The sequence below is a fragment of the Vulpes vulpes genome, chromosome 13 (assembly GCF_048418805.1).
Source record: "Vulpes vulpes isolate BD-2025 chromosome 13, VulVul3, whole genome shotgun sequence".
NCBI classification, from domain to species: Eukaryota; Metazoa; Chordata; class Mammalia; order Carnivora; family Canidae; genus Vulpes; species Vulpes vulpes.
The window spans coordinates 117,953,374-117,971,278 of record NC_132792.1 but is presented as its reverse complement, the minus strand read 5'-3'; the positions used below and the strand labels follow the sequence as shown (position 1 = coordinate 117,971,278).

The 17,905-nt window shown below is 61.8% G+C and overlaps 2 protein-coding genes across 24 annotated transcripts; both read right to left on the bottom strand.

The window, feature by feature from the left end:
• Positions 1-2,135: 2,135 nt before the first annotated feature.
• On the bottom strand, positions 2,136-6,484 carry EFNA4 (ephrin A4). The gene is made up of 4 exons (XM_025997200.2): positions 6,211-6,484; positions 3,851-4,146; positions 3,198-3,266; positions 2,136-2,858 (listed from the first exon to the last, which is right to left on the bottom strand). The coding sequence occupies exons 1-4, from the start codon at positions 6,321-6,323 to the stop codon at positions 2,722-2,724; spliced, it is 615 nt and encodes a 204-aa protein (XP_025852985.1). The 5' UTR covers positions 6,324-6,484; the 3' UTR covers positions 2,136-2,721.
• Positions 6,485-7,474: 990 nt separating this feature from the next.
• Positions 7,475-17,878, bottom strand: ADAM15 (ADAM metallopeptidase domain 15). Of its 23 annotated transcripts, none has more exons than XR_011996269.1 (24): positions 17,677-17,878; positions 16,481-16,587; positions 15,766-15,842; positions 15,276-15,354; positions 15,029-15,105; positions 14,739-14,934; positions 13,472-13,537; positions 13,321-13,389; positions 13,071-13,240; positions 12,896-12,980; positions 12,352-12,500; positions 12,094-12,268; positions 11,730-11,822; positions 11,297-11,601; positions 11,019-11,220; positions 10,682-10,759; positions 10,172-10,244; positions 9,850-9,988; positions 9,449-9,518; positions 9,170-9,270; positions 8,742-8,813; positions 8,262-8,333; positions 7,877-7,995; positions 7,475-7,780 (listed from the first exon to the last, which is right to left on the bottom strand). XR_011996269.1 is itself a non-coding variant. In XM_025997189.2 (23 exons), the coding sequence occupies exons 1-23, from the start codon at positions 17,753-17,755 to the stop codon at positions 7,735-7,737; spliced, it is 2,601 nt and encodes an 866-aa protein (XP_025852974.1). In that variant the 5' UTR covers positions 17,756-17,878; the 3' UTR covers positions 7,475-7,734. The 23 variants fall into 23 exon arrangements, 18 of the variants coding, with proteins under 18 accessions (XP_025852974.1, XP_025852975.1, XP_072588576.1 ...); XR_011996265.1 differs by having other exon boundaries at positions 16,481-16,713; positions 17,677-17,870; XR_011996267.1 differs by lacking the exon at positions 9,170-9,270 and adding an exon at positions 9,022-9,147 and having other exon boundaries at positions 16,481-16,713; positions 17,677-17,870.
• Between the last annotated feature and the right edge of the window lie 27 nt (positions 17,879-17,905).

Here is a 17,905-nt window from a genome sequence, read left to right as displayed (position 1 = left end):
GGCCCCGGGATTCAATTGGCTTTTTGGAAGCCAAAGTGCCCCTCTCCAAATGCGTCACCGCTGGGAATCCCCCCGACGACCCCAGCTGCTGTCGCCTGCTGAAAGAAGGGCAGCGTGCTGGGAGCTCACAATTTGATGAATTAATGAATAAGCAAAGGAAGGAAGAATTACTGAAAGAGAAGAAAAAAGGGAGGGGTCACAGAAAAAGACCAAAGCTCCAGGGTTTCGCTCTTAGGGAAAGAGGGTGATTTGCCACCCCGCTCTTGGGAGGACGCTCTTGGGAGGACGCTCTTGGGAGGACGAGACAGAATGAGGCAGATGACCAGGGTTTTCGCATGTGCTGGGGAGAGACTAGGGCGGGCCCAGCGAACTGAAGGCTCCACCCTGGGTCGTCTAGCGCCTCTGAGTTTAGGGGTTTGATGACGCCCCAAAACTCACAGGCCTGCCCAGCCTCCTGGAACCGCGCCCCGGAACGCGCCTCCAGGCCTTCTCAAGGGTCGGGCCCAGTCACGGAAGGCTGCCCGGGCCCTTCCGGCCCGCCTCGGCCCCGTCTGGGGGGCGCGCCCCAGGGCTGACCCTGCTGAAGGCACAGGGCCAGCTGTGAGGAAAGGACGGGGGCGGGGGGGGGGGGGGGGGGCTGGAGATTGCGACCGTCGCGCCCCTGCCTGGCCGCTGGGGCGTGGGCTGAGGCACCTGCCTGGAGAGGGCAGCCCGCTAAGGGCGTGCATTCCAGTGCCGAGTGGGAGACAGCTGCCCCGGCCTCCCGCGCCCCCCGCGTCACCGGGAGGGTTGGCGAGGGGGTCTGGGAGGCTGGCCACAGGGTGAGACTCCCACCGTCCCCAGTCGCCCCCGCACGCCCCGCCTACGGCTCCTGGTGTGGGTGGCAGCAGTGCTCTCGGTCTCCACGGCCACTCACGGACACCCCCCTGGATGACAGTAGGGGCGCAGCTCGAACCCGGGGCCAGAGGATGGCGCCGTAGCTCATCCTCCAGCTCAGATGCTACCGCTCGGAGCCCCCTGGCCCCTGCAGTCCGCTAAGGACCCTAGCGGGGCTGCGGACGCGCGAACACGCGGGCAACACGCGGGCACGTGCACCTCCAGACGAGGCGCTTTCCGAAAGGGGCCTCGAATGGGGGAGGGGGCGCCGGCGTCTGGCCCGCCCGCGGTGGTGTCCTCCCCCCTCACCTAGAGCCCGGGAAGCCACAGAGGGAGCGGGGTCCGACGGGGTGTGTCCGGGGTGGGGGAGGGGCCTCGATTTCCAAAGCTCCCACGTCTGTCGGCCTCCCGGCCCCCCCCCCCCCCGGCTGCCCCGCGCCCGTCGCCCCCCCCCCCCCTTGTTCACACGCCGCCTCTCGCTGCCGCAGCCCGGCCGAGCTAATCAGCACAACATCCACCTATCGATTGCTGGCTCGGTGCCAGGCGGGCGGGCACGATGCCAGCCGAGGCTGCGGGGCCCTGGGGGCGGTTGGGGCACAGCTGAGAGGGCAGTGGCACCCCTTCCCCGGGCCCCACCCAGGACACCGTTCATAAGGAGAGATGCGGCTGGGCTTGGGGGGACCACAGCCTCGCCTGCCAAAGATGGGAGAGACAGTGTGGGGCTGAGAGCAGAGGGGCCCTCCTCCCTCTTCGGCCCCACCCCCTCCTCCTTATAAAAGCAAAGAACAAAGAAACCGCTGGGGAAGGAGGCTTTGATCTGACCCCACCTTCCCAGTTCTAGGCCAGGCGCCTCCCAGCCCGCTCTTGGGGAGGAGGAAGGATGCCCAGTGCTCAGGGACCCAGGCATTCTGAAACTCAGGTGCTCTCCCTCCAGCAGCGCTGGATTTTGCCCAAGCTCCCTGCTTGAGCTACCAGAGTTTGGCCAGTGCCCCAAGTGGGTGGGCTGTCAGGAGCATCTGCCCCCTCCTTGGCACAGGAAGTCGGCTAGGGAGTGGGGAGAGGGTGCCAAGGTCTACAGCTGCTGCTGGCACCCACCGCATACTGCCCAGAGGGGTACCCACATACTGCCCAGAGGGGTACCCACCGAGGCCTGGAATGGATGGCCTGGGCACAGCTGGCATGGAGGTCAGGCCAATTGAAGCTGAGAGCAAAGGCCACAGGGAGTCCTGGTGCCAAGGAAGGAGCCAGAGGGTAGTAGATGGGGGACAGCAACAAAAAGTTGGGTGGTTTATTGAGTGTTTGGTCCAGACACTTATAAAAATACAAACTGGCATGATATTCAACCTCATGGCAAGTCCGTCTTCATAGAAGACAAGTGAGTGACCCCTTGGGGAGGGGAAATGCTGCCCACAGGGTACTGGACACAGAGGGCAGGCCTGGGCTGCTTCTTTGCCCTGGTCTGGTGATCCACCTGTGCCCAGGTCTTCCATCTTGGCCCCAACAGACTCAAGGGCTAAATCCCACTAAACCCCAGAGAATCTAGGGGGCAGAATGAGAACATCAAAGCAGCTGACAGAGACCCTATGTTCTGACCCTGGGCTCCAGCATGCCCAGGGCTGTGTGCAGTTGCCCTGCAGCTTCTCTTCAGCCTGTAATAAAGGGCCAGCCCCTGGAAGGCTCACCTCAGACCCTCTGACCTGCCCCCCCCCCGCTCCCCCCCCACTCTTCCATTGTTCTGGCTGGTTGACATACCAGCTCAAGTGGCAGTGGGGAGGGGAGGGCAGCTCCTGCAGGGAGTCTTGGGAGGGCTCTCGCTCCTGGGGGTGGCAGAGGGGTCCACTTGGCTCAGAGAACTCGCAGGAGACGCAGAATTGGGAGCAGCAAGAGCAGCAAGAGACAGAGGGGGCTGAGAGCACCCCCCCCTTGCCACCCTGACCTGCCGCTCTCTCCAGGGCTTCCAACAGGATGGGCTGATTCTGACCCTGTGAGGGAGGGGCAGTGCTGAGGGACCCTCCCCTTCAGGGACCCTCCCCTTCAGCGGCCTCCTTCCTGCCCTGGCCCTGGGCTCTTCACTCCTGTCCCAGGGTCCCAGTTCAGCTGAGGCCTGAAAGCTGTGGCCCTAGAGATAGCATGTCCTTGGCCCCGCATGAAACGGTACAGTGGAAGCTCCCACAAAGATAAAGGGGGGGAGAAAAGGCCACAGCAAAAAGCCCCACTTAGACCCCACAGGGTCTGGTGCTCCCAGATTCTCCCGTGCCTCCTTCCCTCCGAGGGCCCCACCCTCGCCAGAAGGGTTGCTCCCCATACTCCAGCCCACTTACTGCTCTCCTTGCAGCAGACAGACACCTGGAGCCTCAGACACATGCCAGAACTCTCAGGAGGTGGTACCGCTGGATGGTGGGGAATTGGGAGGAAGACATTAGTAAAGGCGAGTCTGCCCCCCTCGAGCTCCTTCAGACCCTTCTGATCTGTATCTTCCCTCGGGCTCCTGGAAAGCCTTCCCTGACTTCTGCTCCACACCCTGATGCCAGGCCCCACCCGTTCCCCCCATCGTGTCCCCTTTCCTGGCTCCTCTTGCTTTCTCGTCCTTGCTGTAGACTCCTCCCCCACTGGAAAACCTCCCCCCACTGTAGACTCAGGTCCCCCCACTGTAGACCCCCCACCTGCTGTAGATTCAGGTCCCCCTGCTGTAGACCCCTCCCACTGTAGACTCTCCCCCCATTGTAAAGTCAGGTCCCTCCCACTGTAGACCTCTCCTGCTGTACACTCAGGTCCCCCACTGTAGAATTCCCCCCTCCCTCGTCAACTCAGGTCCCCTGTAGACCCCCCCCTGCCGGCTGTTGAGACCCCCCTGCTGTGGACTCAAGTTCCCCCTTCATTCCCAGACCCCTCCTTTCTCCCCAGCTGGGGTTCTCTGCCTTGACCAGGCAGTGGCAGGGTGCCCCATCCCCGGCATTGTGCCCTGGTTACTCACAGATGTAGTAGTAGGTTTCTCCAGGCAAGAACTCAAAGCCAAGGGAGAAGGGTGTGAAGCGTTGAATTTTTTCGGAGAACCGGACAGGTCCAAAGGGAGCAAAGGGGAGGGCACACTCCCAGCGCTTGAAGGCACCTGGGCCCTGGGCCTGGCAGGCCTCATAGCCTGGCCGGTCCACCATATATAAAGCGAATGTCTCGGGGCCGTCAGGGGGCCCTGGGCCCTCGTAGTGTGGACAGAAGATATCTAGGTAATCGTTCAGGTCCAGCTCGACCACGGCGTCTCCTCCCAGTAGCCTGCAGGCATAAGGCAGGTAAAGCAGGTGTGGGCTGAAGGGGCAGGGGCAGCTCGCCTGGGGCACGAGGGTCAGAAAGACCTCCCCGTGATACCTGCCAGCCTCTCCCCCACCCACGAGGGAGGGAGCAGCTCAGGAAGGCCTCAGTTTCCCAGCCTTACAACTCTTAAGACAGAGCCAAGAAATGAGGGAAGTAACCAATTCGCAGGCATTGGGGGATGTAGGGACTCAGTGCCCAGGACTGTGGGGCTCAAGGGTAACAGGGCCACTCAGCACACCCTACATCTTCAGGTTGGTGCTGCCACCAGCTCTCTGGCTCCAGTGCCCAGCAGAGGGCCTGACATAGCCTTGTGCACTTGCTAGATATTTGGTGGGCAGCTGCTGCAAAGACACTGGGGCATAGGGGCGGTGGTGTGATCTGGGCCTGCAGTGCAGTCACCGGCTGCAGGGACTGAGGCCTCTTCGACAGAAGCAGAGGGAGGAAGCCTACTTGATAGCTCTCAATCCAATACTGACAAGAAGGCTGCCATCAAAAAAAAAAAAAAAAAAAAAAAAGAGAGAGAGAGAGAGAGAGTGGATGGGGGGGGGGCTTGTTTTTTCTTTTTCCTTTTCAGGACAAGGAAATGTCAGACATGGAAGGGAGGCACCTCCAGATATCCACTCATCTTTGGCCTGCTCAGGACTCCGTTCCCAACCTCTTGGGAATGGCCTGTGGGAGCCAGGATGGAAGAGCTGGGATAGGTTGCCCCCCACAGCATTACACATTATGAGCCTTCTTCCGCCTTCACTACCACACACAGTCCAGCCTGACTTATGAGCGCCCCCTCTAGCCATGCCACAATGGGTGGTCTAAGGACCACCTGTATCTGAAGTTCTGATCAGAAATGTAGATTCCTGGGTCCAGCTCAGTGGGATAGGACCAAAGCTGGGCCTTGGTCTGATGGTTCCATAGCATCCCGAGCACCGGGAAATGGGTCCTGCCCCAACGCTCAATAAATATTTGCAGATTGAATGAATTAGCCAGAAACCTCAGGGTTGGGGGCTAGGAACCTGAATTTCTAACAAGTTTTCCAAGGGATTCGGAGGCACTGGTCTGGAACCGAGGGGGATGTGGCCCTGGGAGCACAATGGCTGTGATCACGTGCTGTGGGTATTGTAATGACCCTCTTCATGCCTGCCCGCCCTGGGGGTCTCTTGGGCTCCCAGAGGCTAGAGCTGGGGTCCCATCTGCTATAGCTAGCATCCTAGCACATGTCCTGGCACACGGTACACTGCGTCCAAACGCTGGTGAGTGAACAAATGAACAGAGTCACAGATTGGCTTTGAGGAGAAAATCAGAAAGGCAAGCAGATGGAGAAAGCAAAGAGAGACAGGGAGAACTGCGCAAAGAAATGAAAACAGTCCAAAATACCGAGGTTCAAAGGCTCGGGAGAAAGAAATAATAGTTTGTATCTGAACAGCCGACACCTCTCTCCCACACGCCTGATTTCCCAGAATACCAGGTGGTATTAGCCCATTTTACAGATGAGGTAAGTAAGGTTACGGAGTCAAACGATTTGCCCGAAGGTGATTCAGCTGGAGGAGCAGGGCCGAGACAGGTCAGAAATAGAAGGACGGAGGATGATGGAGATGAACGCAGAAGCGAATGGGATCAGGAGGCCGAGCGAGCAGGAGGGTACAGCACGTTCTTTCCCGAGAGTGAAGCCCCCTCCCTTCCTCTCCAGACCGCCCGCCCCAGCTCCGGCCGGAGGCCGGTGGAACAGCGGGAGAGCAGGGAGAAGCGAGGGGGCGGGGCCCGGAGCGCAGGCCAGGGCCCCCCCAGCTCCCAGCTCCCACTTTCCGCTTTCGGAGCGGGGGTCCTCCGCCCGCCCCCCAACACGTGCGGGCGGGGGGAGCCTCGGGCGCGCCTCGCCCCTCCCTCCCCCTCCCCCCGCCGGCTCAAACAAAGGAGCCCCGGCGCGCGGCCGGGCCCAGGCGGCGCCGCGCACAGAACCAGAGTGGGGCGCGCGCCGGGGCCGGGAGCGCGCAGGCCCGGGCCGCGGTCGGCCGGGTTCGGCCCGGCTACCTGGGGTTACTGGAGTTCCAGTAGACAGCGTGGCGGAGGCCGGAGCCCCCACGCAGCGGGGAGCTGAGGAGCGCGGCCCAGAGGACAGTCCGCAGCAGGGGCAGCAGCCGCATCGCCCCTGGGGTCCGCTCTGGTCTGGTCCGGCCGGTACCGGCCCGCTCCGCCGCCGCGGCGAGAAAGGTACAAAGTGGAGGTGGGGGGGGGTGCGGAACGGGGGGTGGGGTGCGGAGACTCGCGGGCCACGCCTCCGGGTAACTTTCCACCAATGGGGGCGCGCCCCCGCCTCCCTACTCCGAGCCAACTCCTGTTAACCCTCCGTGCGCCGAGGCTCACGCCAGGCTCTCCACGCTCCCACCCCGGCTGCCCCGCGTCGCGAGGGGGCGGGCAGGGCCACGCGTGCACCGTCGGCGAGTTCGTTTTAGGGAGGTCGCGTCTTTCGTGTCTGCGTTCGTACCGGGTAGGGAGCCTCATCACACATTTGGAAGATTTAATAGGGGCACGCCGCCTTTGGCCAGAGAGAGGAAAAGTGGGGCACGCGCGAGGATCCACGAAGCCCGTCCGGGGCCACCTTAGGGGGTACTGCCCATCTTTCCTTGACCGTCCAGGGGTAGCGCGAGGGGAAGGGACACATCGCCTCCTGGGACTCCCCCACCCGCCCCCCTCCCAGAGCCTTCGCGGGGAGCTCGTGCCCACCTGAGGGTTGGCGCCTATCTCTTCCCGCCCCACACCTTCGTTCTGGGCTGGGGGCTCGCGCGGCCCCATTCCCGAAGCTGAAATAATGAGGCGGTGCGGTGGCGGCCTATACAAAGCACCTTTGTTCCCAAGCCCTCAGGTGGGGCAGGCGAGGGGGAGGCGGCAGGTGCACGGCCTTGGGATCGTGGGAGCCGCCGCCCCGCTCCGCCCCGGCTCCGGGGCGCTGAGAACACCAGCCAGATCCACTTTTCCCAGCCACTGGTCAGAGGGTGGGGACGGCGGGTCCAACAGCTGGGCCGCTTCGTGGACAGCCGTCCGTGGGGTCGTGCAGCCTTGAGGGCGAGGACTCGGCGGCGGGGAGCGGCACGGGTCTTACCAGCTCTCTGCGGTCCTGGCTGCGCAGAGTCGTCGCAGACCAGGCAGAAAGCTACCGCGAGCGTCCCGGGGATACACGCGGACCCAGCCCCGGACGCTCGCCCTCGTTCGAGGCGGCAGCGCCTCCTGGCGGCCAGCCCTGGAACCGCAGCAGGGCGCGCGGCCTTCCCGGAGCGGAGAAAAGTCCCAGGCACGCTCCCCAGACCTCACGTTTATTGCACCAGAGCAGGGACCGGCTGTGGGCACCCTCTCGGCCCAGTCTGGCACCCAGCCCCTCCCCACTTCCCGCCACAGGCTTCGTGGGCGGGTCGGCGCGCAGGAGTGCTGGGGGTCTGAAGGTGCCTGCTCCGCCGCGACCAGGCTCCGGCTCCTTCGGTCATCGCGGGGCACGCCCAGGGCCGGTCCGCCCCTGGAAGTCCTATGTCGGGGCTGAAGGCAGCGGAACCTCAGCAGAGGTCAGAGGTAGAGCGAGGAGGACGCTGCTGGGGGCGGCGGCGCAGGCCTGGGGTGCGGGAAGCCCAGAAAAAAAGGTCAGAAGTCCCCCTTTCCGCAGACCATTCGCGCCCCACCGCGCCCCTCCGCGCCCCTCGGAGCCTACCTGGATGGTACCACTAGAGGCGGGATTCCAGCTCCTGGGCCAGGCAGGTCACCCGAAGGGCCCCGGCCCTGGGGGTTGGCAGGCAGTGGCTTCCTCGGGGGAGGGGGCTTGGCAGGCCCCTGAGGGTGAGAGAGAAAGCAGGAGGCTGGCTTGGGAGGAGATGTCATATTGCCCACTCTTGTTGCTGGGGGACCCCAGCTTGTGGGGCCGGCTCCAGAGATCACCTTTGTTTCCACACAAACCTGTCACCGTTAAAGGACACGGGGGGGGGGGGGTGTCCTCACACACAGAGGGGGCACCTCGCCATGGCCACCACTGCCAGGACAATAAGCACCACAGCCCTGGGTGGGGGAGAGGCTGCACCCTTCTCTCCCCACACTGTTACCTTCGGGTGCCTCACCACCGGGTCAGCGGGCAGAGGGCGGGTGGGGGGATTGGGCCGGTCAGCCAGCTCAGCCTGGACAGAGAGATGGGCAGTGCTGTGAGAGCATGGCCAGGGGCAAGTGAGCATGCAGTGGTTTTCTTGAGGGGTTCAGTTCAACATGCAAAGTCAGCCAGGGGGCAGGAGAGAATGGGGACATGAGCACAGGGCTTGGGGTTCTGCCAGCAGAAGCCTCAGGGGAGGAAGGGATGGGTCACAGCGGTGTCCCGGGCCGGCTGCAGTCCTGCCACTGACCACCAGGTGGTGGTAGAAAACAAGGGGCTCACCCTTTGCTGCTGCTGGGGCTCAGAGTGTCTGCAGGCCAAGGGGCACCCTGGTCCCCTCACAGAGAGCGCTACTGGCAGGGAACAGGGGTGGGAACTGCAGCTGGGCACCAAGCCTCCCACCTGCCCTGGGTCAGGGCGGGGCCTGGCCTGGATTTACCTGGAGTCTCTTGGGCAGAGGGTCAGGAGGCAGCGGTCTGGAGGGGGGTGCTGGGAAGCCAAGAATACCAGCCTGCTGAGAGAGCAGGAGGAGCAGGCAGGCAGGGTGGGGTGGGGGAGGGGAAAGGGAGCAGAGAGATGTGAGCAGAGAGGGGTTAGTGCCTGGGGAGGGCAACCAGGGCCCCAGGGGAGGTGGGAGACTGTGCATGCGGTTATTCAGTTGCATGCAGAGGGGGTGACCAGTGGTGGGGTGAGCATGCAGACCACCTCCACACACATACCCCGTCATCAGCTCCAGAGGGCTTGCGGGGCGTGCAGCAGCCCTTCTACACATGGTGACCTGGGCCTCAGCAGGTAGTGGCACACTGAAGGCCATTTCTGAGCCCTGCATCCTCCAGGGGCCCCTGCTGGGAGCACCCACAGACCCACCTCTCAAAGCCACCAGCTTGGCCAGCTCAAAGGACTCAGCAGACCCTCCTAGGTGACTGCCCCTCCCCACTCCAGGCTGGATTCTGCTTCTGGGCCTGCAGCTGGGGCAGGGGAGGGTGAACGTAGGGGGTGTAGGAAGGGCTGGCCCTGGCTCCTCCGGCTGACTCCTGGGCCCTGGGGGTCTTTCTCTGCATCTAGGGCCTTTAGTACCCCCACCCTAGGGCCCACGTTAGATGCCTGGACAAGGGGGGCGTCTCTCCTCTGCTATCCATTACTTACCTTGGCCCCTGGCATCAGCAGGACCCTCTGTGGGGGTCCTGGGCATTCTGAGGGACCGGACTGGGCCGCTCTGACCATGGAGAAAAGCAAGGAGGAAGAGGATCCAGGCTCAGACTGTGCTCTCCACCCACATGCGACCCTTGGGTGGGGTGGTCCCTTTGCAGCTCCTGGGAGAGCAGCTCATGTGCAGTTTAGGGCCGATCAGATGTGGGGAGGACTCCACCTACTTAGCTCAGGGGCTCAGGGGCATAAGTGGCCCTGGCTTCCAGCTACCCTCCATGGGTCTGTGCGTGAGTAAGGAGTTATGCGGCACACGGAGGGGACGGAGGGTGCATGGGGTGGTCTGAGGGGCTCTGGCGGGGGTGGGGCCAGGACCCCAGAGCTGTTGAGGGAGCAGGTACCTGTACTGGCAGCTGGGCCCTTTGAGCTGACAGAGTCGTTGACGCAGGCGAGCACGGTGCCAGTAGCTGGCACCAAGCAGCACCAAGACTACCACCAACAGGAGGCTGAGGGGCAGCCCTGTGGTCAGGGAGCTGGTTGCTGTGGGGTGAGGGCAGGTTTGAAGGTGGGCAGGGCTAGGAATCCTACACTGGGGAAGGGGGAGAGGGTGGGCATGGAGGTGAAGTGGTCAGAGGATGGGTGGGGGTGAGGAAGAGGTCAGGAAGGGGGGATGGTAAAGGCTAAGCCGTGTTGCCCTCCCGGCTGCCCCTGTCCCCCAGCTACCTCTGACATGGCTGGTGCAGTCAGGGGGGGCCCAGCCCTCCTCACAGTGGCAATGTCCTTTGCTGTCACAGACCTAGGGGGGTGACAGGTTGAGCGATGAGGGGCTCTGCACTCTGGGGTCACGTTTCCCTGTCCCCAGCTTTTCAGGATCTCCTATGTCTACAATTGGAAGGTGTGCTGGGGATGATGGGGTGGGCAGAGAGAGCCTGTGTCCATGCCAGAGGAAATAAAATCCACCTAACTGGGTTAGCGCCTTCTCCAAGCCAGGTCTTATGCCAGGCGCTCTCATGCTCATCTCAGGGATCCTGGGAAGTGGGTACTGTTATCTGCCCATTGGATGGCTAAGAAAAGCTCAGAGGGGACTGGAGGTTAATTATCTGGCCCAGGTTACACAGCCAGGAAGGAGTAGAACGAGGATTGGAACATAGGTATGTGTGTGTCCAAAGCCCACCATCACTGGCCTTGTTGGGGGCTCCCTGCTCCCCTTCTGTATCCCCCATGCCAGCTCACCCCGTGCCCGTGACATTTGCTTCGACATTCCTGGGCACGCAGGACGTCCACGGGCTGGCACTGATGGTCAATGCATATCTGCCCCAGGGAGAAGAAAGATCACATTTTCACAAAGCTTTCCTAGCACCAGGAGGCCAGGATGGCTGAAGCCACAAGCTGGAGAAGCCGAGGCTAACAGGATGACAGAACTTGCTGTCTGAAGTATGAGTCTGAACCCACCCCCCCCTCACTCCCCAGAGTCTGAGTCTTTTACACTGGTGGCCAGTGAGGCCATGGCACTGCTTTCTGTGCCCCAGAGGGCCCTCCCCTCTTGGCTCTGCCCACTCAGATTGCTTACCAGGTCAGGACCACAGGCTGTGCCGGGCAGCGCTAGGAGGGGCTGGGCCACATCGTCACCCAGGTCCAGGTGGACCCAGCTGCAGTTCAGCCTTGGCTGGGTCCCGTTGGCTTCTAGCACCTCCCAGTGCAGATCCCGGGCTGAGCCCAGCAGAGGCTGGGCCTGACCCCCCTGGCACTGGAGCTGTCCACACATGGCATCTCTGAAGGAAGGGATGAGGGGCAGGGTCAGGTCAAGGCTCCCACACACCCAGAGGGGAACCCAAGCTCCACACTTACTTAGGGGCACAGGACATGTAGCTGCCGTTAGGGCTGCGCCCACAGCTCCCAAATGCATCCCCTCGAGTATTGGCAGCAATGAGGCAAAGTGGTGCAGTGGGCTGGGCCCCTGGTCCCCAGAGAGCCTGGCACTGCTGGGCGTAGGAAGCACAGCGCCCTTGTACACACACAGCCTGTCCCCCTGCACATGGCTCGCCGTCACCCAGGCTGACATCAGGAGGGCAATGGGAGCTGTCTCCTGGACAGAATTCGGGTAAGTCGCAGTCCCCTCGGGCAGGACGGCACTGCCAGCCAGCCGGGCGCAGCTGTGGGGTGAGGGTGTAGCAGTGTGTGAGTGCTGGGCGGGTCCAACCAGGGCCCTGAGGGTCACCCTTTCCATCCTGACGCTCAGCAGATGAGCTTCGGGTGGCCGGCCAGTCCGGTCTGTGCCCACCTGGCAGTTTTGACAGCAGAGCCCATTAGATGCACACTGTGCCCCTGGCCTCAGCTGGCAGGTGAAGTAGTCACAGCAGGGGTCAGTGCAGTCCTGAGGGCAGAGTGATCTCGTATCAGAGCAGGCTTGGGAGCCATCCCTGCCCGTCCTCTGGGAGCCCGACCCCGAAGGGTACACATGGCAAGGGAAAGCCAGAGCCCCACACTCCATGTGCCGTCCCCACAGACAGGGAGGTGTGCAGAGGGGTATCTGGTCCCTTTAGAGCCACGGGGGGCTCTGGCTTTCCAGAGGGGTAGGAGGGGTAATGAGCCCAGGGAGGGGGTCATAGAAGCCAGTGGGGTGAGGTTCTGGGGGAGGGGCTCACGTCCGGGAAGCCACAATCACACTGTTCTCCAGGCTCCACAAACATATTCCCACACACAGTGGCCATAGAGGGCAGGCTGGGAAGCCGTTCAAAGAGGCAGCTGCCCATCCCATCCAGGAGGGCTTTCTCCAGGGCCTGTCGGCTGCAGTTGCTGAAGTTCAGGCCCGGCAGGAAGCTGGGGATGGTGGCAAGAAAGATTGGGGCTGTGGTGGCCTCCTGCCCCTGCCCCACACCCCTCTTCCTCCAACTGCTACTCACTCTGTGGAAGCTTCCATGATGCAGCTCTTGGCAGGGGCCGGCCCGGGGCAAGGGCAGCTGTTCCCGGGCAAGTCGTGGTCCAGGCCCAAGCTGTGGCCCAACTCGTGAGCTATTGAGGATGCAACTCCCAGGACACTGGTGGAGTGGTCCTGGCATTGGGGAGGGGACACCCCAGGTCCAGCATCAGCCTAACTGCTCCTGTTCTCCCCATCTCACCTCATGGGCACTCAGCACTGCCTCTCTCCTTAATTGCTTCTAAATAAGAGGAGAGCCCAGGCCTGGGTGGCAAGAGCCTGGGGATCTGGCTCAGCTCTGTTCCCTTCCCTTGCTCTGTGACCCTGGGCCCCCACTACCCTCCCCCACCAGGGAATGGGAAGCCCTCCCAGGTAAAGACTGGTGAGCTAACAGCAGGGGCCACATCCCACAGCCCTGCCCCTAGGCCCAGAGCTTGGGGGTTGGTAGTTGGTAGGGGTTTTGGGGAATAAGTGGACTCCCAGTGAGGAGTCCACGAAGGGGAACAGAGAGGAGACCTGAACTGGCTCACCATATTCACCCCTCCTGAGAAGTCAGGAGAACAGATGGAGTTCTGAACGGCCATGCCCACTGTGGGCCCAGAGAATGAAGTAGCACTGTGGGATTGTGAGGTCGAAGGTCAGGCCCAAAGCCATGGCAGCCAGAGCCTCAAGGCCTCAGACAGGGGCAGAGCTTGGGGATCTTACGTCACCAGCTGGGCACTGTCATGGGGCAGTCGAGGCAGCAAGTCCACCCGGCGCCAGCGGAGGAAATTGTCCAGTGTGAGGCCTGGGTCCTGGCTTATCTCCACCAGGTCGCGCTGGGTCCAGGCCTCCAGGCCCACTAACACCACCCGGACATTCAGGGGCCGGAAGAACTGAAAGAACTGGGTTCAGGAGAGAGGCCCCCACAGCCAGAGGGGAGGGCTAATGGGGTGCTGCCCAGCCCGGAACTCACTGTGTCCAAGAGGAAGGTCACTTTCAGCATGCGGTTCAGCAGCTGCTGGGAGTCCGGGTACCTCTGCGTCTGTGGGTCAAGAGAAATGGGCATGTGAAACGGCGGGGTGGGCAGGGGTCAGGGGAGGACATAAAGGGGTCAGCAAGCTTACCTCAGAGTGATCGGCCACTATCACCAGCTCAATAATCTTGGTCTCTGCCACCACGTCCCGCCGCCGCTGTGGGCAAGAAGGAGCATCAGGTGCACCACGGGGCTGCCTGAGCCGTGTCCACTCCCACCCTATGTGGCTCATTTTACAGATGAACCACTGAGATTCGAGAGGCCAGGGACTTGCCCAAGGTGGACCCAGATGTAGGCCATGCAGCTGGGAGTAGAGCCCTGCTTTTTCGACTCCAAATTCAGTGCTTTTTCCAAATTAAAATAATAATAGGGGTGTTTGGCTCAGTTGATAGAATGCATGACTCTTGGTCTTGGGGTTGTGAGTTCAAGCCCCATGATGGGTGTAGAGATTACTAAAAAATAAACTTTGGGATGCCTAGGTGGCTGAGTGGTTGAGCATCTGACTTTGGCTCAGGGTGTGATCCCGTGGTCCTGGGATTGAGTCCCGTATCGGGCTCCCCACGAGGAGTTGGTTTCTCTCTCTGCCTTTCTCTCTGTGTCTCTCGTGAACAAATAAAATCTTTCAAAATGATAAATAAAAAATAAACTTAAAAAAATAAATAGCTAACACCATAATATATTCATACCTCAGGCATAGTTCTAAGCACTGTGCATATAGATTCAATTAATCTTCACAATAACCCTGAAAGGTAGGTTTTAATTAATTAATTAAAATATTTAAATTTATTTGAGAGAGAGAAAGTGAGAGAGAGAGCGCGCTGTGCGCTCACAAGCAGGGGGGAGGGGCAGAGGGAGAAGCAGACTCCTCACTGAGCAGGGAGCCCCACGTGGCTGGATCTCAGGACTCTGAGATCAGGACCTGAGCCGAAGGCAGACACCCAACAGACCGAACCACCCAGGAGACCCTATGTTCCCCGTTTTATAAATTAGGAGATTGGATTCATAGTGTTTTATGACTGGTAATTCTGTATCATCCATGGCCAAGGGAGGCCTCTCTGCATTCAGGATCATATGATGTGGATTTTAGGCCAAGTACCTGCATGTATATCCTGGATATATCACTTATTAGTTGAATGACTTTGGGCAAGTCACTAACCTCCCTGAGCTGGTTTTCTCACCCAAATGAGCTACTGATGGCACATCCCTCCCAGGGTTGCTGGGAAGAGGAAAGGAGATGGTGTTCACACAGTGGTGTGGATAATTGCTCCTTAGAAGGTTCTGGGGATAAAGGGCTCTGAGGGTCTGGGGCCTGGCCCTCAGGGACAACAGAAGCCCAGCCTCTTGCTGTTTGTCCTCACCCGAGTGCAGCTGTGGCGTTGTCCCGGGGGCTGCTCCAGGGGAGCCTGAGTGGGCCCAGATGCATGCTGTCTCAGGGCACAGGTGTGGCCTGGCAGGAAGAGGTCCTGGATCCGGGAGATGTTTGGGGGGGCCTGCAGGTCCCCAGGCCCAAGGTCTAACATATAACTTCTCTCTGGGGACAGGATCACCAAACCCCTGGGAAGACCCAGGAAGTCAGAGAGCCTCTCAGCTCTGTGCCTCATGCCCCTCACTGCCCCCCGCCCCTCCGCAGGGGAGGTGGCCTTGGTACCTGAGCCCCGAGCAAGTGCAGACAGAGACCCAGGAGCTTGCGTGGCCCTGCACCCTTCCCTGGTAGCAGCAGTTCTCCTACAGCAGAGAAATAGCAGTGCAACCTTGAAGGCCAGGCCAGGCTGGAGACCAGGAGGCTAGCCTGTTGGTGAAGATATGCTGTGTCCTCCTGAGTCCTATAGGGAGGGCGCCCTCGAGGGGCACACCCTCTTCTTCCCCTCAGGCCAGAAACAGGGCACAAGACTCACCAGAGTGTGTCCCTCACTGACCACACGGATGCCATCAGGCTGGTACCGCATCAGCCACGGGCGGCCTGAGACTAGGTCCCTGTGACAAAAAAGGCAGGCAGCGACAGTTGCCTTCCTGGGGGTGGGGTGGGGGTGGGGGTTGGTGGGGTGATAGACTGAGGCCTGGCAGGGGTAGAGGGGTGGCTGGGGGCCAGCCTTCCCCCAAAGGCAGCAGAGTATAGTGGTTTGGTCACAAACTCTGTCAGGCTACCTGGGTTCTAATCTGGTTTTTACCACATACTAGCTGTGTGACCTTGGGCAAGTTATTTAGCCTCTTTGTGCCTTGGCTGCTTCATATAGAAAATGAGGACAGTAAGACACAACAGCATCTACCTTACCGGTGGTTATAAGGATTGAATAAGTTCAGGTGCTAGTACCCAGCATGTAGTAAATGCTGAATGGGGGTGAGCCATGTTATCAATATTATTAACGTCATCACTAGCATTGTTACCTGTTCTGTAGCAGCTCCAGAATATGACTGTCACCATCCAACTCTAATTTGATCCGAAAGGCCTCAGGAAGATTGGTCTGTGGCAGCAGAGGGCATGTCACCTCCCTGGCCCTGACCAAAATTCCTATCTTCTCTAACCAGAAAACCCCAGGCCCTTAGGACAGCACCAACGATTAGATCACTGGGGGGAGGGGGGGTCCCGAGGGAGGGGCCAGGAAGCCCTGCCCGGCCTGGGGCATTGTTCTGGGGGGTTGTGTGGGGAGGTCAAGGAAGGTATCTGAGCCGCCCCTTCTCGGCTTCCTGCCCAGAGAGGAAGCATCATGGAAGACCCAGTGCAGGCCCCAGCCCTTCCTCTGACTCAGCTTTAGAATTGGGGAGGGGGGGGTGTTTGCTGTGGCCCTGACCTTCTCCAAGCCCCCCACCCCCAAACCCTGAGAAAATGGACAGAAGGAGACCAGGCAGCAGGTCTGGCCTCGGGAGTTCCCCGGTGGAGATGGACGGCTGGGGCGGTGGCAGATGTGGGAGCAGATGTGGAGAGAGAGGGAAGGCATAGGGAAGCCAGGTGCTGGCCTGTAGCAGGAGGGGCAGCCAGACCAGGGTTGGCCATGCTACCCTGAGATCCCCCACCTGCTCCTCAGCCACACTTTGCCTGAAAACCAGGCTCTGTGGGGTGGCAGGGCTGTATTTCTTCCCTTGAGGGGAGGGAGAGGCTCACCTGAAGCATCTCTGCTAGGCTGAGCATGGGGTGGTCCCGAATGATCTGGGGCTCCGAGGGTCCACCCAGGGCCCTCTCTGGCCTTGCATGCTCGTCCTCAGTGCCACCTGCAGGGCCCCCAGGACCCCCGAGAGGGTGCTGAGAGAGGTGGCAGCCAAAGCAGCATTGGGCACAGCTGGTGGCCACAGGCCCCCCCTTCTCTGCTTGAAGGACTCCTGCATTGCATGCTGGGACTTAGAGGAGAATCCCGAAGAGAAGGGGCTTCTGTGGGGCTTCCAACTTTCACCCCAGTGCCCCACCTGCCCCTCCCCACCCGGGGTGCCCATCCCAGGTCCTCGGGGAGAACCCCCTTCCTTCTCCCCCGAGGTCACCCCCTAGGAACGCTGCCTCTCAAGCCTGGGCGAAGCCTGGTGGCCCGGTGCCCACTCACAGCGGAGCTGCCGGGAACGCCCATTTCTGGGTGTGCAGTGCAAACACCCCTCCCTAAACAACCCCCTACCCTGTCGGCCCTACCCTGTCGGGCACACCCGCTCGCCGCAGCCCAGCTTCCTCCCTGGGCACCCCGGTCCCACAATGGCCCTCTCTCCTCCGCCCAGCCCACCCCGCCTGCCCGCCCTCCAGCCCCCAGGCCGAGACAGCAGCTGGAAGTGAAACTTCCAAGGAGGAGTTGGTGTCAGCCTCTTTCCTGGCTAATTCTCCCTCCCCCAGCTCCTCCCGCACTCCCTCCCGCTCGCTGCGCCTGGTTCCTGGTGGCATCAGCACCAGGGTGCGTGTGCCTTGGCCGTTCAGGCCCGGGATGGGAGCCCGGGAAGCCTCTCCGCCAAACCCTACGGGCCGTCCCCCCTCAGCGCCCTGGCACTGGGTGGAATGGTCAGCTAGGCCCCAGAGGGGCGAAGACGTCCGTCCCGGGGCGCAGCGACCCTGTCCCACCATCCCGAGGGGCTGCTGGGCCAGGCCCTTCGGTGCCCAGCACCGGAGCCTGGAAATGCACGGGGGGACCGAGCAGAGGATGACCGCGGTGGAGGGGGGAGCGGCATCCCCCTCCTTCTTCAGCCACTCCATCGCCGGGCCCTCAGGCCAGGACAGCGAGCCGGGGCGGGCCGCGCTCTGGTAGGGGGTCTCCGCGGGTCTCCAGCCCGCGCCTCCTCCCGGTGCGTCCTCCCCGCTCCGCCGCCCACTGCGGGCCGGGTACTCACCGATATCTGCGAGGGGCCGTGAGGTCAGAGGGCTGCCCGCGCCCAGGAGCCCCAGGGCCCAGAGCAGCGCCAGCCGCATGGCCGCGGCGCCCCGGGCGGGGCGAGGGCAGCAGGTGCTGGGCCGCGCGCCGAGGAGCGGCGGCCGCGGGGTCTGCCAGGCTCACCCGGTGGTGCGGAGACGCCACCAGGCCCCGCCCCGTCCCGCCCCCGCCTCGGGGGCTCCGGACCA